The sequence below is a fragment of the Microtus pennsylvanicus genome, chromosome 17, assembly GCF_037038515.1.
Source record: "Microtus pennsylvanicus isolate mMicPen1 chromosome 17, mMicPen1.hap1, whole genome shotgun sequence".
NCBI lineage: Eukaryota > Metazoa > Chordata > Mammalia > Rodentia > Cricetidae > Microtus > Microtus pennsylvanicus.
Window position 1 is genome coordinate 30,763,136 of NC_134595.1, and position 23,851 is coordinate 30,786,986.

At 47.3% G+C, this 23,851-nt stretch overlaps 1 protein-coding gene across 8 annotated transcripts in view; it reads right to left on the bottom strand.

Moving 5' to 3' along the window:
• The window catches only part of Agap1 (ArfGAP with GTPase domain, ankyrin repeat and PH domain 1), a 448,779-nt gene that overhangs the window by 80,682 nt on the left and 344,246 nt on the right, over positions 1-23,851 (bottom strand). For all 8 annotated transcript variants that reach the window (XM_075951804.1, XM_075951805.1, XM_075951802.1 and 5 more), the window contains one exon: positions 21,208-21,369. In XM_075951804.1, the coding sequence (XP_075807919.1) occupies positions 21,208-21,369 (162 nt within the window). The remainder of the gene's footprint in view (positions 1-21,207; positions 21,370-23,851) is intronic.

Below are 23,851 nucleotides of genomic sequence, written 5' to 3' on the forward strand. Positions count from 1 at the left end.
TCCACACACTGCCAACAGCATAGACCTTACTAAGCACTCATCCCAAATGAAGCCTCTACCATGCACATCAGAGAAGGGCTGTGATTCGAGGCAGTGCAAGCTACTGGCTTTATTAGCCAGAGCTGATGTTCTTCCTCTACTGGCGGTCTCTGTTAAACAAGTGGAGGTGCTGGACGGTGGCAGTGACTGGTCACACTAAACATCCTAGTCTGGCCTATCATAGGCCAGTCACCCAACCTGTTAACATTGTCAGTTCCTGGGACTGAACCTGGGCGCTCTCTTTGAAGATACAATTCCTCTACGAGGGGCAGAGACAGTACAATTAAAGGAGCACACTGAAACTTTCCATCTGGGATGACTTTGAGTCTTGTAGTCACCAAGAGTTGTTACTGTATCTGGGACATTGTATGTGCTAGACAGTCTGGGTGGCTTGGAAGTTATGAAGACCATCTTTTCTTAAATAGTGAAGCTGATGCCTTAGAAGAGGTTGGCCTGATCAGCCAGAGACACAGGCAAGAGCCCTCCAAGTGTCAACCAAGCCGAAGAGATGCTAATGACAAATCTGAGGGCAGCGTAGAAAAGTCTTTGGAAGTATTAGAAACACAACACACAGCAGTTTAATAAATTATGTCACACTATTTCAAAGTCTGTACATTACAGCAAAGGTAGTAGCTTTCCTTTCCTTTGGGGGCTGCATTCCAGGACCTGCAGGACACACCTAAAGTGTCAGCAATAGTGGACTGTGTATCTGCTGCTTTTTCCTGTACACAAACGCAGACGCTAAACATGAATGTCTAAATCAAGCAATGCTAACAATAACTAATAATAAACTAAAACTGCACAGCAATGAAACGGTGGTAACATCACTCTTGTATTTGAGGCTACTACTACATACATGATGTGAACACAGGCACCCAGATGTGGTGGCAATGTCTGAGAACTGTGATGGCTGGGTGGGTGGTATACAGGAGGTGGCTCCGCTGTACACATGGTCATTTACGTTTGGGCTGGATAAAACAGGATTTTATCATGCCGCTAGAAATAGGGCATAATTTAAAACTTATAAATTCATTACAAATGTTCCGTATTTCAGCATTTTCAAAATGAAAGATCACAGATACAGGATACATACACACTGAACACAAATACACACTCATTCCAAAATGACCCCAAACCGTAGCTATTTCTTCTCCTCTCCCACCTTCGGTTGGCAGCAGTATTATCATTTCTCTCACCACTGACATTTATTTGGGTGGAAGGCAAATGTAGATAACCAGAGCCTCTCACTAGTTCAAAATGAAAAGAAATGCAAATGCCTAGCGATGGCCACACTTCACACCAGTCTGAAACGACTGTCTCCTGGCGAGTCACTATATGAATATATGCTTACTTCCGGCTACACTACGGAATCCTAGACTAGACCTTGACATCTGCCTTAGTTTCTTTCTGTTGCTGGAATCAACACCATAACTAAAGCAACTTGGAGAGGAAAGGATTAATTTGGCTTTCCTTTCCACATCACAGTTCATCATAGAGGGAAGTCGGGGCAGGAACTCGAGCAGATCCGGATGGCAAGAGTTGATGCAGAGGCCATGGAGGAACACTGCTTACTGGTACTCCCCATGGCTTGCTCAGTCTGCATTCTTATATCATCTAGGTCCAGGGATTCAGGGATGGCATGGCCCCAGTGGGCTGGACCTTCTGACATCAGCCTTCATCAAGACAATGACCACCAGATTTGCCTACTGGCAATTTGATGAATGCATTTTTCACTAGAGGTTCTTCTTCCTAGATAACTCTAACTCATGCCAAGCTGACAAACAAAAAGCTAGCTGGGCCATCTCTGAAGGTCATCACGCGTAGGCTGGGAGTCATGTCACTGTCCTCCTTCATCCTCCAGACACACCAGATTCTGTGAGGAACAACAGGGCCACCACCACCAGCTGATGCTGCTACCAATGTGTTAGGAACTAGAGAGGATCTCTCCAATCAAGATGGCTGGCATACAAATCAAAGTGCAAAAATCTTAGAGGGTCCAAGAGAAGGTAAATGAATTTGCTCAGGCTAGTGCAGGGCAAGCTAGGTGTGCTGGTGCTCACACACAATCCCGTCACTCAGGAGGCTAAGGCAGGAGGACAGAGTGTGAGCCTAATCTAGATTACAGTGTGAGACCCTGGCACAAAAGATCGCACACGCCAAATACCGCAGAAATGAACTACGTCAGAGCCCAACTTTAAGGACTCAAAACATGCCTGTTAATTCTTCATTCTACTCTGCAGTGCGAGGGACAGCAGGTGGTGAGGTCAGAGGGTTCTGTGAGAGAGGAAGGCAGCAGCAGACTGTCTGCTCATGTGCAGGTGTGATGCGCCACTCGACCAGCAGCAGCAGCAGCGGCAGCAGCAGCATGCAGTTGTTAACCATGGATGACTAAGTGGCAATGCTCCTACTAATCATTTATTGAATAATGAAAACGACACAACTGATAAAAGGTTTCAATTTTGAGAAAAATGATTTATCATCTTTCAGTTTACTGGCACTGCTATTTGTGTGACAAACGGCTGGAGAGCCCCCAGTTAATCTCTGTGCATCTCCAAGCCTGCTGAGGAGACTTCAGAGCATACAACCAAACAATCAGGAATGGCTAATGATACCATTCTGAGGCTGGGAGGGCTGAAGCTGGTCTTTCATCAAGGCTGATCTCCAAATCAATTTGCACAATGGATTTTTGGGGGCTGGGCGAGAGAAAGAGCAATAGTCCCAAAGGAAGTGAAACAGAACCATCAGTAAGATCAGAGTGCAGGTGACTTCCGGTCTGTTCTGTAGAGCTCACCCATTTCTGTGGCAAAATCTAACCAGCAGTGTCAAATTTTGTCTGTGTCCCAATGGAAGGCAGAGCTTCGGGGCATTGTAAAATGCCTTCACAACCCGTTATCTTACTAGGGGATGGTTTACTTTAACTGAGGCTTGAAGGACTAGCAATACTCCCAACACCACATGTCTTCCCCTGTACACAATGTATCTTGTTCTAGTGCTGGAAAAAAAGAGTCAAATACATTCATCATGATCTGAAAAATTCAGGGGACATGAATTCAGGGGACATGGACTTCTTGCTTGCTCTCTTGCCTCCTGTATGGTGCCTGAACACCACGATGAGAGAAGATGGGGCTGAACTAAGAGGGGCGATGTTAGTACAGTCAAGTGCTGGCTTGCTAGAGAGGAAACTCAATGTACACTGCCTTCGATGGTGACGGAACCCAGAAAGAACAAGTCTCATGTCACTCAGGTGTCCCTGATGGGGACCAGCACCAAAGGCTTCATCTGCATGACAAGAAAGAACCTTGAGGTATGCCTTACAAACTGCACACACCTCCATCACGCTGCATGAGAACAGCAGGAAACACCTCCGTGTGCTGCCAACTTGAAGGGATGCAGGGAAACATGCAGAATAGGACAGACACCACTAAAAACAGAGTTGAGCACACTGGGGATATGCTGTCCTGCTGAAATAAAAACTACATGGTAATTTCAAAGACCAAACTTAGAAGCGTGTGTTGTCACTTGGGGTGATACAGAACGGGAGCTTGTGCCTCGAGTCTTGTGGAGCAGAAGGCTGGGGCAGTCAGCTGGGTGCCAGTGGAAGGTGTGCTGCGAAGGTCTCCTGTGTCCCACTTCACTCTCTAGTGCCGTGACAAACACCAGGACCAAAGCAACTTGGGAGGAAGAGGTTTATTTCAGCTTACAGTCCATTGGGAAGGGAATTCAGGACAGGAACTCAAGTGAGGAACCTGGATTCAGGACCTGAAGCAGAGGTCAGCCATGAAGGAATGCTGCCTACTGACTTGCTCCCCATGGCCTGCACAGCTACCTTCCTTATACAACCCTGGGCAATCTGTCAAGAGATAGTAATGCCCATGTTGGACTGGGCCCTCTCACATCAATCACTAATCAAGAAAAAAAATTACCCCCACAGACTTGCCTACCGGCCAATCTGATGAAGGCATTTTCTCCACTGAAGTTCCCCTTTCCAGATGACTTTGAGCTTGTGTCAGGCTGACAGGAACTAACTAGGACACAGAGGAAACATAAGGTCCTCACGGCACCCCAACACGGGAAAGCACTCACCCCGGACCTGTGCACCTTACTTGAGAATCTGGATCTTAAACTAATGAAGTTCCACTTGCTCACCAGCCAGCACATGGGAAACGAGAGGTCTCCACACCCTTCCCCTTATGCTGCAGGACTAAGAGAGAGGTCTCTGCACCTTCCCCTTATGCTGTAGGACTAAGAGAGAGGTCTCTGCACCTTCCCTTTATGCTGCAGGACTAAGAGAGAGAGGTCTCCACACCTTCCCCTTATGCTGCAGGACTAAGAGAGAGGTCTCTGCACCTTCCCCCATGCTGCAGGACTAAGAGAGAGGTCTCCCCACCTTCCCCTTATGCTGCAGGACTAAGAGAGAGGTCTCTGCACCTTCCCCTTATGCTGCAGGACTAAGAGAGAGGTCTCTGCACCTTCCCCCATGCTGCAGGACTAAGAGAGAGGTCTCCCCACCTTCCCCTTATGCTGCAGGACTAAGAGAGAGGTCTCCACACCTTCCCCTTATGCTGCAGGACTAAGAGAGAGGTCTCCGCACCTTCCCCTTATGCTGCAGGACTAAGAGAGAGGTCTCCACACCTTCCCCTTATGCTGCAGGACTAAGAGAGAGGTCTCCACACCTTCCCCTTATGCTGTAGGACTAAGAGAGAGGTCTCCGCACCTTCCCCTTATGCTGCAGGACTAAGAGAGAGGTCTCTGCACCTTCCCCTTATGCTGCAGGACTAAGAGAGAGGTCTCTGCACCTTCCCCTTATGCTGCAGGACTAAGAGAGAGGTTTCCACACCCTTCCCCCATGCTGTAGGACCAAGTAACAAAAAGTGTAGTCTTCAGCTGCCCCAATATTTCCTAAGCACGTAAAACTTTTTATTTCAGGTCTTGCTGGATTTTGTGTTTGGCTTATGCCACCAAAATTCACATTAAAGAGAAGAAATAGTTAGAAATCAATTTAGCTTCTTGGGGAAGGGGAGGTGCTCTTCCTCCTCTAAGAGCTGGTGTTTGCCAGGATGCCAGGAAGCACAAGGCTAGTCTGCTTCTTCAGATTTTCTTTCCATCCCTTTTTTTTTAATTTTTAAAAAACTGTTATTTGAGTCAAAATCTCATGTAGCACAGGCTGGCCTTGAACTTCTTATGTAGCTGAGGATGACCCTGAACTCCTTCTGGTCTCCTATCTCTGTCCCATAAATGCTGGGATTACAGATTGTACCACTATCCCTGGCTATTGTTAGATTTCCGGTCTCATAATGGATGAGACTGACTGTGGCACATATATAACACAAGACCGTCCTCACAAAGTGACTGTCATCCATACTGTGAGGTCCAACTTGAGACTCAGAGGAGATCCCTGTGTCCCTCCTTCAAAAGGACCAGGTGTTAACTATGTGCCTGTCAACTGTTGGGGTCCTTTATAATCCCCAGTTGACTTTTAGTGATGTGCACTTCCTGTATTTGATAACATGACTCTCAGCTAAACCTATTTTCAGGCTATACATACTGAATGCAGGGGAGAGAGAGAGAGAGAGAGAGAGAGAGAGAGAGAGAGAGAGAGAGAGAGAGAGAGAGAGAGAGAGAGAGAGAAAGAGAGAGAGACAGACAGAGAAAGAGAGAGAGACAGACAGAGACAGAGAGGAGCCCCCTCTTCACGGATACAGCCGGGGATACTGTGGGGTGTGTGCGGTACCCTGAAGAGTATCAGCTGATGCTATTACTCACCCACAGACCTTTTTGGCCAGTAAGATCTGTATGCATATGTGGAGAAACCTGACCAGCTACCTCACCAGGAAGTGGAGCAGGGCTCCTGCCGAGGCTCGCAGCTACCCGAGAGCATCTTCCTGTCACTGCTGCTGCTGTCGTCTTGTGCCCTGATCTGCTGTGGCTACCTGCCTGTCTACACAGGCTGAATCCTCTAGGAAATGAGCACAGTCACTGAGCAGACTCACAGGTACCTGAATGGCAATAGAAAAGTCTGGATACTTCACAATACTGGCTGATTCACAACTCAAAGCTGATGTTACCGGAGACATTTAGAGGCCAAGCATTTTCCAAAGCCAGGGCAAAGAGAAAAGATAAAACCCTTACAGGACATACAGCAGCCAAAAAGAAATCTTTTCTTCAATAGTCTAAGGGATTGCAGAGTGTAATGTGTTAATTGCCCGTGAAACGAGATAACCTTGTGTAATGGCTTCATCTTCTGAGTACTGAGATTGACAATGACCAGCAGAAGATGCTTGCCACTTTCCCAATTGTTGGAAAACCCTGACCTCATTTCCCAAGCTCCAAAAATTATCCCATGTGGAATAAAATCACTTAAAAACTTCTCTGGACTCTTTCTTCTTTATTTGAAACTGTTTGAGTGAGAACATGTATTCCTTACACACCCCCTTGGACGGAATGGTTCTCTGCACCAGTTTCTTAAAACTACACAAGCTTCTGACTTCTCATGTCGTTTGGACATCATAAGCCCTGTGAGTTATCAGTGTGTAGGTGCAGATCATGAAGAAGGCAGAGGGTACTGAAAATGTCTTTATGCCGACCCCTTACAGAATGGAGAAACATGAACTGCAGACATTCTTTAAAAATGTATCTCCTTACATCCCCAGAGGACAGTCACAACACTGAAATGAGGTGTGATGGTTAAAACCTTAGCCATCAACCTGATGGGAGTCAGATCACCCACGAGATACATCTCTATGTGTGCCTAGGAGGATGTTCCTGGGGAGTATGTCTAGGTGTGATAGCTAGTTCTGTCCACTTGACACAGCTAGAGTGTCTGAGAAGAGGGACCTGTTGTAGGATGGCTGCTTGGCCATTTGTTTGCTGACTGCCCAGACTCCCGAAATAATCACACAAAAACGTATTAATTAAATCACTGCTTGGCCCATTAGCTCTAACTTCTTATCGGCTAGCTTTTACATACTAATTTAACCCGTTTCTATTAATCTGTATATTGCCACGAGGTCATGGTTTACCAGAAAAGTTTCAGCGTCTGTCTCCCATGGCGGCCACATGGATTCTCTCTACTCTGCCTTCTTGCTCCCAGCATTCAGTTTAGTTACTCTGCCCTATCACAGGCCTAAGACAGTTTCTTTATTAACTAATCGTTATTCACAGCATACAGAGCAGACTCCCACATCAGGAACTCTCAATTGAGAAAATGCTTCCATCAGATTGGCCCATAATCATTTTGACTGACGTGGGAGGATGCAGCCCACTGTGGGCAGTGCCACCCCTAGACAGGTCGTCCTGGGTAGTATAAAAAGGGAACTGAGCAAACCACAGGGAGTAAGCCAGAAAGGTGGTACTCCTCCATGGCCTCTACGTTTCTGTCCTGACTTCCTTGGGTGAAGTTGCTTTTGGTCCCGCTATTTATTGAAGCAACAGAAACCTATCTAGGACAGGCAAGCCCACCAACCCTGAGTGTGGCAGCAACACCACATGAGCTGGAATCTGAGGCCTAACAAAAAGGAGAAATCGAAGGGTGCAAAGATGGCTCAGAGGTTAAGAGCACTGGTTAGTCTTGCAAAAGACCGAAGTTTGTTTTCCAATGTCCACATGGTAGCAACAAAGGAGCCTCAACTGTCTCAAACAGAGACGTAAGGGAGAAAGGGGGAGAAAGGCTTTGACTACAAATACCTGCGACTTTCCTTCTGACCCACGGTTACCTTAGGGGATTATGATCATTACATTTTTTAAAAAAATATTTATTTATTATGTATACAATATTTTGTCTGTGTGTATGCCTGCAGGCTAGAAGAGGGCACCATACCTCATTACAGATGGTTGTGAGCCACCATGTGGTTGCTGGGAATTGAACTCAGGACCTTTGGATGAGCAGGCAATGCTCTTAACCACTGAGCCATCTCTCCAGCCCCTTGATCATTACATTTTTAAGACATGAATGTTTACAATTCACAGGAAACCTGCTAACAAGAGCTTCTGCAATTCTATTCTACTGAAAAAAAAAGCAAAAGAGGAAAATTTAAAGAATGAGGAGAAACCAAAAAGGAGTGAAAAAGCCTGTGCATGGGGAACACGGGGTCAGTTCTAAAGACGACGCTGGACTCAGAGATGTAGCCACGTATGTGCCCTCAAGTTTGAGCCTGCCCAACAGAGGCCCAGCTGGTGCTTCCCAGTGATGGAGTTTCTCTCCAGCTGTGACTGGCTGGCCCTCATACCAAGCTCTCTCCTCCTTTCCTACCAGTGCCTCCCTCTTCCCCAGGAGCTCCTCCCAGCCCCGGCATCCTGGATGATTTCCCAGAATCTGGTTGATCATGACAAGGTGTGTTCTCATCATCTCTTTCCCTCCCTCCCTCCCTCCCTCCCTCCCTCCCTCCCTCCCTCCCTCCCTCCCTCCCTCCCTCCCTCCTTCCCAGTTAACAACATCTCTGAAGACCTTAGGGGCTACAGAAAGCAACCCCAACAAGGTTCTTCAATGTATTCATGGGTTCTGATAGGGAGGAGTATTCAATGTATCCATGGGTTCTGATAGGGAGGAATATTCAATGAAGTAATTTTTAGTTTTTTGAAATGAAAGCAGGAGTCACATCTGGCCTAAAAACCCATGCCTTTCAACTTGCCCTCAACTCTTCTGATAGAACAGCCCCCAAGAGACCCACTCCGAGCAAGCTTACAGATATAGTAACTGTAACCCTCTTGTTGGAAGGGACCTAGTTACCTGTTAAAGACAGACTGGAGCCAATCATGAAGAGATGGCTCCTGTCACCTGGTGGCCGGGTAGGAATAGGGGCATAGGGTTGGCTGTTTCCTCCTTTCCATGATTTGGCTGATGAATATTCTATGCCCCATCCCTGAGCCTGGGATGGCAAGGGAAGAAAGCAGCTGGACACATTTATCTTCAGTCTCCCCATCCACCAGCAAGGACGACCAAACACACTCGGGCATTTAGGAAGACAAACAGCTACACCACATTGGAGGCTTCCTGTAGCCAGGTGGGTCTTATACCAACCTTCCAGCTCAGGTCACGTCACTAGCGGTCCCTGAAAGACTAACGTGATGCTAAGAGGAAAATAGCTAACAGATCTCAAACCGCACGGCTGGGCCGCGGGAATTCCAGGATTGTTGTAAGAGCTGTTCAGCATTCGCTTAGCAACTGTTCCCTCGGGTCTACCAGCTCTAATTCTCTTTAATTCTGGGAGCTGGATTCATCCATTGAGGCAAAATAACCCACATTTTGTCCATCTGCTGATACACAGTCACGGGTCAAATTACATTTTTGAGTGATTGGCTATTAACTTATTAAAACGGAGGAGAACCATCCTTTTGATCACCCTTTCCTTGGTATGAACTGAATCCACAGGAGTGTGCGGTAAGGCACGATCTGAAGGGAAGGGGCAAACGTGGCCTTCCTAAGAAGGGAAGGTCACTGTGGAGGCAGCTGGAAGCAGTAAGCCGAGCACTGGTGCATTCCTGCGTGGCTCTGAGGTGCCGCTTGCTATGTCTGTGGCCTTGAGCAAGTTAGTTAAAGTTTACGACCCTTGGTTTCCTCAGCTATAAAAACAGGCATAACGGCACCTACCTCACAGGCTCCCAGGGATTATGGCAGGACACACAGTACTCATTTAGCAGTACTGCCTGGCACACAGCGACGTTCAGCAAAACTATGTGCAACCCTACCGCTAACGGAGTGTCAACCGACCTCTCACTTTGTGACTGCTTTTCTCAGTTAAAGAGGCATCAGCGAATGGAAATTCTGATGGGACATTATTTTACTTTCTGGTGGTTTCTCCAAGGGCAGGTTCGGGAGCTGCGCCTGGAGTGCAGCATGGCTTTTCCCGCGCTGACGGAAGAGAACAGCAATTCTCACCTGCAGACACCATGAAAGACCAAATGAAAATCAAGTGAAAGAACAAAGCTTCCAATTTATCTCATTAGGAAGAGCCAAATCAAGTTATTGAAATACCCAGTGGAGCAAGCCAGGGCGCTTAGTTCACACATCAGCTCGGTGACTGGAGGCTCCCAGACACCACGCTTTCGGTGACTTCAAAATATTTTCCAGACTACGCTACGCTGATTATGTACTCTGCGGTGTCCAATTCTGTGCTCTCTCACACACACACAAAAACATGAAAAGGAACTTTGAAATTCTTCTGCCTGACAGTTCTAGAATTATCTATAAGCCAAGAATCAGACATAAGAATCTGACAGGAGGATGTGAAATTCTCGGTTCCTTAGTGTCCTAGGCATGTGGTTGTTTTTTAACTGCATGGTCTTAACACCAGGCAACACAGTATACTTGTTGGAAAATATTCCAAGCTGTCAAATATGCCTGGACCCCAGATAAAGCCAGAAAGACCACAATCCTTTGGGGCAAGAAGCAGCAAAACACATCTCAAACTAGCAAGGACAACATCTCCTTCTGCCATCACCTAAAGGGTAGGCAACCCCGGCAAGGATAATTTACTCCCATCTCCCCGCAGGGCAAAGCATCTTGGGCACACTTTTAGGAGAAGGCAGACACTGATCCAGACATCACCTCAAAGCTGGTACCTGTCTCAAGGCCTGAGAGAAGTGGCCATGTGATCGAACCTATCCAGCATGCTCAACGTGCACGCTTGGAGGCAAACACGGTGAGGTGTCCCACATATTAGCAAACATTACATCATTAAGCAGAAATTAGATGGAAACGAAGGGAGCCTAAAAATTGACTAGGAGTTCAGATGCTCTAAACGGCTAATATGGCCATTTTTCACCTGAAGCCCTCTCCAAATGCAGTTTTGCTATTAAGCAAAACCCAAAGAAAGGTAATCAATTCCAACTAAAAAGCACTTATCCTGAAGACGGTGTGTGCAAGGCACTTCAAACTCCTGGCTGCCTGCCAAAGCCAGACAACAGCCATCAATGTTCCTGCCTATCCGAGGAGCACAGGGGCCATGCATAATTGACTAGAAGATGGGCTAAAACTGTGCCCAATCAGTGTGTGATCAAAACCGCGTGGAATATTCAGCGCCACTTGATTACACGAGCCTCCGTCCTTTCACTCTCCTCGCGAAATCTCTTCAAGGTCCACAGTGCTGTAATAAGATCATTACTGTCAAGCGGTACGAATCGTGGGCAATGAGTCTTGGGATGGGGAGTCATACTTCACAAGCTCCCTGGTCTCTCTCTCTTTTTGTATTTTACTGCATGCAGAGGCAGCGGGGCGACGAGGTGGCGGATAATGATCACATCACTGTGTGGTAACTAGAAAGGCACTTTTAAGAAAAAGCAGAGAGAAATCAGCTTAAGAGAAACTAAAACATTTCCCTTTGCTTTTTCCCCCCTTAAAAAATTAAATAGAATTAAACTGTGTGCAGTAGGTGCTCTTCATGAACTCTGATATAAAGTCATTGCATGTAACCATTTGATAGATTTTCATATCGCACAAAGCCCATTACCCCACAGACAAATGGCCAATTTTCTCCATAGCCTGCATACCGAAGAAGCCCCAGTTACGCCGTGTGTGCGCATGGCAATGCCAGCTGCTCAAGTTTCCACCGTCCTCCCTTCTTTCATGGAGATGCGCCCATGGCGTCAAACCTGCTCCTTATTATTTGAGAAAAGGCAGGAAGACAGCTGCAGAGAGTGCAAACAAACTTCCAGCTCATCCTGAATCATGCCTTCTCTAAAGCACAAGTAAGACATCTCAATGATACAAGAGGTCACCATTATCAGACCCAGAGCCAGAACACACAGGTCTTCAATCAATACCTGAATCAGCAAAGCAGGGCTTCTATGAACGGCAGAGAGCTCAACCAATCACTCCCCGCCCCCTGCTAACTTCAAACTGTCCTTGAAATGCTCACTCCCTTCATCCAAAACAACAAATAGAACAAGTATTATCATCCCAAAGAAAAGTTGGTTATGTTTCCAAAGAAATGGCAAGAGACTACCTCCATAAGACAGTCGGTGTCTAATTCTGTAGGTTCTCACTGCCCAAAGTAGCACTTTAACTATATCCGAGACGGCAAACACAGACAAGAAAGAGAAATCTTTGCACACAAGCCAGGAAGAGACCCAGTTTGGGAAGGATTGTTTCCTAATTTCAAGAGCAAGTCAAGGACTGAGGGGGCAGGGCCCTGCTGAGCTTAGCTGTGCTACAAAGAAACACGTGTGTGTGTGTGTGTGTGTGTGTGTGTGTGTGTGTGTGTGTGTGTTGAGGGGGGCAGAGGTTCTCAACTTGTGGGTTGAGACCTTTTCATAGGAGTTGCCTAAGAGCATAGGATATTTACATTACACTAATATTTATATTAGATTTATAACAGTAGCAAAATTACAGTAATGAAGTAGTAATGAAAATAATTTTATGATTGGGGGGCCACCACAACATAATAAACTGTATTAAAGAGGCGTAGCATTAAGAAGGTTGAGAACCACTGCTCTAGGGTCTACGCCCAAGTGAATAACCAGGCACAAACAGAGACTACCCTGACCCAGAGGCCTACCAGCCTCTAACCTCGGCCTCCACCTGTGTCTGGGGCACATCAGTGCTCCACTGACCCTAAAACAGAACTGCTTCCCCCATCCCCGACTACCCACAGGAATGACATGGTTCAGGATAGAAATAGCCTCATTGTGGCTGATGTCTGAGGATGTATCTTGACATGAATCATGTATCCATGATTTGGGAGGGGACCATCACGATCTGTTCAAAAGCTGCTGACCTGAGAGCTTATGAAACAGGGCAATATGAGGTGCAGAAAGTAGGTGATGAATTATGCTGGGGAGAAAGTGGGTACTACCATGAGAATCTGCACTGCCTCTCCTCTAGATGTGACCATGGTCTCAGGGGTCACAACTTTATTGCTGAGTTAAGTGACAGCCACAGCACCTGAGGACCCCAAGGCAGATCCTGGCGGAGGAATGCCACAGACCCAGGGGCTCCCAGCTGGGCAGAGGAAAACGTGTTATCACTGGGATAAAGTCCTTTAGAGGGATGCTGGACTGATAGCCCCTCAGCTAGGAAGAGTACCTTCAAGTACAGGCAGACAGCTAGGTGTGAAGGCTTGATGCATATCTGGTTTCCAAAGTGGAGTCTTGCAACTTGTGTTTGGTAAGGGTAAGTTTATTTTCATGTATGTCCAGGGACAGGCAGTTTGAACTGACCACTTGCCCTATCACACTGCATCTCCTTGGGACACTGAAAGGGCTCTAAGCCACCTCCTAGGACTGATCTCATTTTCACAGCACAGAATTCCCCTACATCAGTGCTTTACGAGAGTAGACATTCCATGCTCTATCAAAAGCAATGGAGATACTGTGTTCCTTTGTGGAGTCTCCCAGGCAACCAGGATGTTTGGGTACCAGTAGTGCAGCACCAGTCCTTGCCTTCTCCTGTCTCCACTGGTGCACCTGCTCAGGGCAGGGGACCCCTTATCTAGTTTCCCGCTCAATATCAAGCACAGCACTTGGCATCCAGTAGGTGCTCAATGGTTTCATGGTCCTGAAGCTAACCCTGTTAGTTTGTGTGGACTTATAAAAGGACCACAAATCCTCTCCTATTGGCAGGTTTGTCATGGTGTGAATCCTCTGTTCTGGCTTCCCCTGCTATAATCGACTCATCTTTGTTTACTTCCAACCTGCTGACTTCTACAAAGGATCTAAGAGCACTTAGAGCTTGTGTGTGTTTGTGATGGCCAGACTCTACCCCGCAGGATGGCTTTTGAGTCAACTGTGTCCAATGCACAATGTCAACGTCTAGAGCAAGCTCAGCCCTACTCAGTTTCAGCAGGCTTGTTCTCTGGGAAGCTCGAGTGACTGCCCGAGGACTCTCTTTGAAAAGCCAATCCAGTGTGTGGGTAGTGAGTCCATCATGGCCGGTCGTGTCTCCTAGAACCCACAGCTTAAGTGTGGTAAGACCCTGTCAGCCTCTGACAGCCTTGGGCGGAGAATCAGAAGCACTACATTTCTATGTTATCTTTGGGAGGATGGTGGGATTCTGGGTTGCAGGCATGACAATGGCTGCTGATTATGTAATCCCCACGCTGTTGATGACGAAGACTTTACACTCCCTTTCCTTTCAGGGCAGCAGCCAAAATTAGAGCAAGTAGACATACAGAGGGCTGGTGAAACGTCCCCAAGGGAAGAAGGGGAAATGGAGTGACAAACAATAGCGTGCAAGACCTGCATGGTCATCTCTCATGAAGAGCCCAGGTCTTTAAACAACAAAGTATGGGAGCACATGTGGTGTGGAATCACATCATATGCATAGCAGGTTCTGTCAGTCACGTGTATGCCGTGTATACCACTGTAACAAGACACCCACAAGCGTGTTCCGCTCTCCTAACAGAAGAAACACACTGACCACCTATCTAATCATGCTAGGTAGGACCCCCAGCTTATACGACACCCAGAGAGCATGGCAATCAACACAGTCAAATAGCCAGAACTAAGCGCTGTTGTGTGCCTAAAGGTTACTTGCTGATAATCTAAATAGATAAAGCAACCACATGCCACACGCCTGTAATTCTTTATCGTTTCTGCAAAGCGCCTTCCAAAGCATCAACTGTAATCTACCCCAAGGTGACCAAGCTGAAGGATGCAGGAAAAAGCAATTTCTTTCCAGGTTTTTAAACAACCATCACTGTGTACTAAATACAAAACTGAGTTCTACATAAACCAGATCAGCTTTCCCTCACACTTATCCTGGGACACGTGGCTATGCCTCTGAATGTCCACATCTTTCTTTAGCGTTTCTCTGCCACCCTAGAAAAGTACCATTTATAGCACATGTTTGTGACACATTAAGGTTCTGAACACCCTGGAGAATTTTAATTCCCAGTGTCTCCAATAGTGCCAAGCCCATGTTTCCTCATGGTGGTGGCTTAATATTTGATGGGGGAAAAAAGACATGATTCACAATTTCAGGGTCTTCTCCGAGTGAATGAAGGAAAACCAAGTTGAAGGCGACCTTTGCAACTTCTGAGTTAATGGAATTTGTCAACAGCCTGGGCCTCACCTCTGACTGCTTAGTGAGAGCAGCCGGGATGAGCAATTCATTTTCTACCGTAAAGGAGCGGCCTGGTGGTGACTTACCTTGTCTAGGATAATCCTTTAATAGCCATTCAGAATCGACCACTCAATGGTTCAGTAGAAACCCAGAAAGCAGCGAAGGAATGAGATGAGAAGGATGAAATGAGTTCCTGTTGAGACCTTTTCTACAAAGCACTGTGAACCTGGGGGAGGTGGGGGGCAGCACCAGGAATTCTGCGGACCCTCTTGTATAATAAGAGTGGGTGCATTGAGACAGGTCCTGCATTTTTAAAAAAAGATCTGTGCCACACAACTTCTAGATGTTCAGACCTATATGAAAGCCCGTGTCTTTCCGTGGAATCGGAGGAATTCAAGGAGGCTTTTCAGTATGCTCCACTCCTAGATTCAAAAGCTGCTTCACACACCTCAAAGCCTCGCTTTCTGCCTGGTGGAAAGAGTCTACGGCACAGAATCAAGAGACAGTTCTGTCACCCACCAGCGATCTGACCCTGGACAAGAAAGCCACTTAACCTCTCTCTACTTCAGCCTTTTCACTGGGGAAAGAGGGAAATTAGCACTTGATGCAAACTTGCATGAATGCTGTAAAACTAACGAGGACCACCAGACTTGGGGCCACAGAGCAGGGCTCCCAGGCTGCAGTTTCCTTTCAGGGAGGATACATAGCCTCACCATTGGATGACAGTTAAGAAGGAATCCAGAAGGTGTCGTCATAGACCTAGAGAATCCTCGGCCCCCAAGCTTTCCCAGGCACACGCCTATAAGCTGGGTCTTAAGATGGTGCCAGCACTCTCTCAGAACCCACAGTCCTCAACTGTGGCCTGACCAACCCTGCACCTCACCACAGTGCTAGGGCCATCGCCTCTTAGCACTGCTGGCTCTTAGCTTCCTTCTAACCCAAAGTCATCTCCTTGAGGCGTCCATGCAAGGGTTCCTCTGATACTACCTACATTAGTCCGGGCCATGGAACCACTCGACAGCCATCTTCCATCAGCTGTGCATGCCCTAGATGACTGTTCTCTAGGTTACCAGTGGTCCACGACAAGGCTCAGTTCCTTTTCTACCCTTTCTAGGCTCCTCATTGGTCCAGAAATATCAGATCTAAATGATACAACCAATTTTCTTAGTCTATGCAATCATTCTCAACAAATAAAATTCAGTTGAAGATACAGACCACCACTGGTGTTTCCAGTCAGTGCTGGTGATGATTCAGGGAACTGGACCATGTGAACATGAATGGGAACAGTTGTTACAGAGGAGGGACGGAGATTTTCCACTGTGCCGCCTGTGACACATATCCTACACTCAATGCTATAGTTAGCAGAAATTTAAAAAAAAAATCTGGATGTTTCTGAACAAGAAACCATAGAGAAAAATTCATCTCAAAAGACCAGCCTGTATTTCCTCCTGTAACCTAATTACTGACAGAAGGTTAACTTTTGCTGAGGAAGAGTGTCACAGACTTGGGGGTGTGCACAGCAGCACCTGAGCTCCTGTCTGCAGGATGGTCATGCCCTTCACTGGCTCTGGCTGGAAGGCTCAGGTCTAGGGTATGTGCCCATGTTTCTCAGGGGCATGTGTTAAAGGAAATGGCCACAATGGGAGAGGGTGAATCGCTGTCTTGACTTTGCCTCACCCTCCTCCAAGCACTCACAGGGCAGGGTTGGGGATGGAGTGAGCCCTACATGACCTTCACATATTAGGATTCCTGTGATGTACATAGTTACTTTAAGAGCCTAGGAAGCGGCTTGAGCTCCCAAAATCCACTATTTTAATCCCTAGATCTGACTGCCAAATCACCATGCTGGAGCCACAAATACAAAGATGTTTTACATTTCCTGCTTCTGTCACTTGCTATGTTCAGCTGATTCGTTTTATTATTAGTTTTTAGATTAACATACTATCATCAGGTTTCAACACAGCATCTGCACACATACATGTCAGTATCAAAAATCATAGCAGTTACTCTACTTAAGCTTGGTAAGGCATCTTCTGCCACGTGGTATAGACCACCCTGGTGCTCATCCCCAAGAAAGACTCGAGCGCAAGGGAGCCAGAGTGGCTGCTTCCGCCATAGTAAGCCGCCAGTCAGGCACTATTTCTGAAACTGAAGCAACATAAATATGCCATCTTTCAGTCCGTGATTCTGACTGCAGAAATTGCAGAGGGGAACACCCCAGCAAGCCGTGGAACAGTTCTTGCCATGCAGCTGGGGATGGCATCCAGGGGCATGTAGCTAGTCCGGGGGCTCCAATGATGGGCGGCCTACCCCTTAGTGCTTCGAGGCTTCTGGTCTGAGGCATGTGGGCCAGCAGCTTCAAGGCTCAGGCCTTTGGCCATTGGTATACTTGTGCTGAGGACAGGGTGGAAGAGATGAGGAGGTGGGTAAAGCACTCCCTCCACTCTGGCTACCATGGCTGTAGGGCACCTACCTGTTCCTCTGGGGAAGGTCGGTCACAGCATCTACCAGGGACACTTTCCTTCCTCCGCCACCTCTTCCGCAGGCCCTTTCTCAAGTCTCCGGAGTCCCTTCGGGAAATCTGTAGTGACCAGCTTGAGCACACTATCAGTTTTCCCCCTACGGTTCTGACTGAATTAGCTATCAGTGGGATTTTATCATTCTTACACTCTTAAAGTTGCAGTTGTCTGTTAAAATTATGAAAGGCAGAAGGCAGAAAGCGCATCCAACCACCTCACAGTGCCTTCTACAGCCCAGCTTCTTACACAGTCGACCCAGGATAACAGCCCACTCTGAGCTGCAGTGTTTACAGTGCACTCTTACAGAAATATAACAAACAGAAAACAAAGACTTGGTATTTTCCTACAGTCATCTCCTCAGAGTGTCGGTATCAAATTAGTCTCTCTCTGAAATACACTGTGAGGCTGCTGGGTGTTTTTTTTTTTTTTTTCAATTTTCGAGACAGGGTTTCTCCGTAGCTTTTTGGTTCCTGTCCTGGAACTAGCTCTTGTAGACCAGGCTGGCCTCGAACTCACAGAGATCCGCCTGCCTCTGCCTCCCGAGTGCTGGGATTAAAGGCGTCTGCCACCACCGCCTGGCAAGGCTGCTTGGTTTTAAAGGCTACCACTAAAGTTGCTGACTTGACTTCCATTAAAAATAAAATCATCAAATGCATTTTGGCTTGGGGTTGGGACAAAATTTTCAACAATTTTGGAAATGGCCTTACACATACTCTACTATTTTGTAGTACGTATTTATGAAGAGTGGTGGTCCAAGCCCTGATGAGTATAAAATAAAAAAGGGTGAAAAATGTTGAAGATGCCCTATGCCTTGTGGTATCTGACATGCAGCCAGCTATGTATATGTTAGTGCCCTTGGAGGCCAGAAGAAGGCATTGGAGCCCTTGGAGCTGGTGCTGCATATGGTTGCTAGTCATCTAATGTGGGTGCTGGGGAACAGAACTCCGGTCCTCTAGAAGAGTATTCTCTCTAGCCATCTCTCATGCCCCAGTTTTGTTTTTAATAAGTGGTAAAAAATTAACGTATGCAAGAGACTCATTTTAAAATACATTAATCATCTATCTCTTATTTATAGATATGAATATCTGTTATATATCTTTAGACCTGGGGCCGCAAACCCCTTTTTTCCAGTGGAAATGAGTCACAGAAAAGGTTCAGAATCCCTGTGCTATGGCACTGTGTATATTGCAGATGGCAGAGATAAAACAAGAGGCTACAGGTAGACAGCACCCGAGAACCAGGAGTCGGCGCTGCACAGGTGTGAGGCGCAGAAAACACACTCATTTTTTCTTTTTAAAAATTTAAAACTGTTTTACTGTTGGTGTTTTTATTTTACGTTCATTTGTGCTTTGCCGTATGAATGTGTGAGGGGGGGTTGGGTCCCCTGGAACTGGAGTTACAGATGGTTATAAGCCCCCACATGGGTGCTGGGAATTGAACCTGAGTTTTCTGAAAGAGCAGCCAGTGCTCTTACCTGCTGAGTCAGCTCTCCAGTTTCCACAAACATAGCCTCACACCAAACCAAGCACTGTTAACAGGAAGAGTTTAAACAACTGGCTTTCATTCTGGGGTCAACATGCTTGTTAGACTTCATGCAGCTGTTATTTAAGGGATAGAGTCCTAAGGACCACAAATGCTTCAACGGTAGAATAAAGCACACAATCTGACTTTAGAAATGTGCGCTGTGGGGTGTACACATCCTGTACTCAGGAGGCTGAGCAAGGAGGATTGTGAGCTTGAGGCCAGCTCAGACTCCACAGTGAGACCCAGGTTCAAACAAACAAACAAACAAACAAACAAACCAAAGTTAAAAGTTGGGAAAAACATTACCATAGACTAACAATAAACTACAGTCCTCATAAAAATGACATACTGGCAGTAGGGCAAGTTAACACTTTCCAGGGAAAAACTATACAGGTGACATTGACATTATTAGAACTTATTTTCTATTATAAACTATCAGGGAGGGAACTGAGGGGTGGCCTCCGCAGACCCATCCGAAACTTCTGAGTGTGTGCCGCCCACTCATTCAGGCTTGCTTGAGACATTGCTGAGCTTCTCTAATCTATGTGTTTCTGCAGTGCCTATATGCACACACGTGCTCATGTAGAGGACACAGGGCATCGTTCCTCACACACTGTACACCTTTTTTTTTCTTGTTTTGGAAGTAGGGTCTCTCACTGGTTTGGAAGTTACCAAAACAGACTAGGGCAGCCTGCCAGTAAACGCCAGGGATCGCCTGTCTCTACCTCCCTGGTGCTGGGTGGTGGTGGTGGAATTACATACTATCATGCCTGGCTTATTTAGGTGAGTTCTGGTGCTCAAACTCAATTCCCCATATTTAGAAGGCAAGCACTACAGGGCCATCTCCCAAAGCTGCCTCCTTTCTGTCTGCTAGGACAGACCCACCCTGACCCAGCTTGATGGTACGCTACTACACAGCTCCCACCAGATGACCCCATGAGCTCAGAAAGTCAGCAAAGGTCACTTTCCACATTCCTTCCACCTCCCCACTGGCTGGGTACACTACCGATGGCTTCCACAGGCTTGATCTTACAGTTTTATGCACAGATCACGTGTGGGTAACTGAAATGCATGTAAGCAGCTGTGTGTGGAGAGAACTGGCCATCCGCTGTGCTATGACATTAAGAACAAATACCATTTAGAAACATGTGACATGTTCTAAGATGCTTATCCGTTACATGACATGCACTTTAAAACACTCGTTAGGGGAAATATTGCTTGGATCTATAGGCTGGAGGTTAGATGGGTGGCAAGGCTACCATCTTGTCCCAACCTCTCCTTGGGGCAGGTTGGAGCTGACACTGGCTGGAGGCTCTTGATGAGGTCTCAGTAGCTCTCAGTATCTGAGCAGAACCTTTTATGGTGGGACGAGCAGTGACATCTAGCTCGGTGTTGCACCCTTCAGTGTCAGCTTCTATGACCGCTGACATGGAAGAATCATCCTTATTTATCCCCAAAATAATAAAACTGGTCTTCGTTGCCTAACTTTGTCAGCAGGAAGCTGCTGGGGACAGAACCAAGTGAACCTTGGTGAAGGAAAAGACCTTCAGGCCCTGCAAGGAACCTCAAGCTGCAAGGCTCTGGACTCCAGCCTCCTCATGACACCCAAAACAACACGGCCCACCTTACAAATGATGGGGCACCCTGCTGAGCCCCAGGATCCTTGTTGATTGCTATGTGCTCACAAAGCTGCCCTTCTCTATTGGCAGTAGCATCTTGCAATCCACAGTTCTGGACAAACCAGGAGAATGTTGAGAAAAAGTTTGGCAGACAAGGAAAGAGAAAGGCTCTGAAGGACAGGACAGTCTCTGAGAGTGGGAACCTTTGTTCAAGAGAAACTCTGCTATTGTCCGTCTCAGTAACAAACCTTGATGCTAGTGCAACAATGTTTGGAACTGTTGTTTTTCTTGAGTATTTCTGAAGCTTAGTTACATTCATGCCTTTCATTGTGTGTGTGTGTGTGTGTGTGTGTTTGTGTGTGTGTGTATTTACTTATCTCAACATGCATGTATGGAATAAAAAATTCACTTGCGGGAGCCACTTCAGAAAATCCACATCTGGCATCAGGTTCACGAGCAAGGCCATTTTTCACAGTGCAGATGCTCACCCTGGCAGCCTGGGGACCCTTACCTTCAGCGGTGCCCGAGAGCCCGTCAGCCTTGAAGTTGCTGGTACTTTTCTTCCTCCTGTGCTTCTTTCTGTTGGCGTGGGGGGAAGGGGGCGGGTCAAGCTTGGGGCTGGTGCTGCTGGAGATACTTGGGCTGGAACACACCGAGTCACCCAGCCCCGTGTCTGCAACCGAACCAGAAAAGGCAAAAGAATGCAAAAGTGAGCGTGGAGCACAGCAAAGAAAAGGAGGCAAAACCCACTCAAGCAACATCCTCCAGCATTAACATGTGAGATCTTTCTATCCTTCCAAAGACACCTGTGCACAACGTGGCTGGGTGGGCGGCCGGGGCTCCAGCAGTGAACAGATCTAAGCACTTTTGCCATGTGCACCTCCCAGCCCAAAGCAGGCACTGGAAATCCTCTGCTTCTAGCCACTGGACTCCTGAAACCTCAGACCCACACCCATGACATCAGGGGCAGCAGGACAGTGGACCTCGGATTATTAGTGTTCCCTTTCCTCCCCTTACTGACCCTCATTTACCAGGAATGAGATACTAACACGCACAAACTGTCCTGAGTGGGTGTGACATTGCATACAAAGGGGGAACAATTCCTGATCTTCTTCTCCCTGTAGTACTACATGTGGCTGTGACTTCACTTTGTAATCAGGAGAGGAGATACAACATGCCACAGCTCACCAACAGCCTGTAGGAATATCTCCAAGTCAATACCACAGAGCTGCAGACTGAAGAGTCGTTCCAGCTCTGCAGAGAGGCTTTAAGACCACTGCGAAAACACAGGGACTCACTTTAAATGAAACTCAATTTATTTTTTACTCTCTCTTTACCAAAAAGAAGGCCCAAGTGGTGCTAAAGACTGGGAAGCGCCAGACTACACGGGCAGGACAGTACACCGAGCAGGGGACAGAGGAGCATGGGTGGTGTACCTCCCCACACCCCACGTTTCAGAGTCGTTTGTCCTGAGTCAGGAGTCTTGGAATTACAAGGAGAGAAAGGCTTGCACTGACTCCCATCCGCCTGGCGCCTAATCTCGGAATACTGCCAACCCCTACAAGCTGGGGACCCACCACGAAAAGCTGTTCCCAGATCCCCGCTGACGGGCACCTCAGCTCTGAATTGGTATCAACCGTCACCTTCTGTTCCATCCCCTGATGCTGCCATCCTTCCATTTCCACCAGGCTCCAGGACTGGTTCCTTTCCCAAGGTGAACTGTGTCCTAGGGACAGCCAGCAGTTCTGACCCTCACTTCATCCTGTAGTTTGGCAGGCTGGCTGCAGTGGTGGTGGTGAGGAGAAGGGTTTAAGTGAAAACACTGGCCCCTAGCTGAGCATGGTCACATACACCTTTAACCTATCACTTAGGGGGCAGAGGCAGGAGGATCTGAGAGTTCTGGAACAGAAAGGTCTACATAGTGAGACCTAGGCCTGCCGAAACAACAAAACCCAACCTACCCACCAACCGATCAACCCAGAAACCACCACCAAAACCAAGAAACAAACAGAACAGAGCAAGACAACTTTTGGAACATCTAGTCCCTAGGACAGATACCAGACTCCAAGATGGCCAGCCATTCTGGAGTTTCCCTTCTGTATGCTATCCAGTGCTTGATGGTGAGGACTTTTGTTCTTCTTAAGTATTTCATCACAGATTTCAAAAGATGCCACTACTCGTCCTGTGCCAAGGCCACTGACAGTGGTCCATGCCTGTCTGGGCCCCACCAGAGGGCTTACTCATCAGGCAGGAAAGCAAAGCTACTCCCTGTTCTTACCCAAAGACATTTCCGTGTAATAAGCCCGAGTGTCCCACTGTCCTGTTGCTTCAATCCCGCGACCTCTGTGACTGTCAGTAATTCTTTCTCCTAAGCTACAAGTTAGATCTCTACTCCAGGGGTCTGACTGTGGACACTCTGCACTTGGCTGTTAGTGGCCGAAAGCTAACTACAGCTTCTTCAGGGAAGTGGTGGTTTCTCTTCCCCAGTGTCCTGTAATGCTCAACACAGGTAAGCTACCATCTACTGCCCAACCCGACACCAATATCTCTCCTAGATGCGGAGAGCACATGCATGAACTACACAGAGAACAGGACGGACGTCCACACATGTGCACAGAGACCATCTGGAGTGTTGAGGCTCTGGAAGCTTCCCCTTGGTTTTCACAACTTCCTTAGCAGGTCTCGGCTGTTTGAAACACAAACCTCTACGCCCACAGCTGAGTCAAGGAAAACAGTCCAGGGCAAGGCGGGGCTGGGACAGACACACTTGGAGGCCTCTAAGCAGCAACACCACACCGGGCTCAGACAAGGCGTTTGTCTCTGTAGCCTAGCCACATGCTGTAATGAACAGTGGAATGGTTGCACCAACAATTCTGCAACAACATGGCTTTGAACTTGTCAAGGAACAACTGGAGCAAGGTGACACACACCTATAATCTCAGAACCCAGGAGGCTGAGGCAGGAGAAACACCATGAGTCCGAGGTCAGCCTAGGCCATACACCTGTTACCAGGCCACTGAAGCCTACCTCACAAGACCCTGCCTTGGATAGAAAACAAAACAAAAAGAAACGAAAACAAAGCCAATAAGCTAGGTTTCCAAAAACCACCCTGAAAGCCAGCTTACACGGTTCTGATAATCCAGAAAGACTGAAGG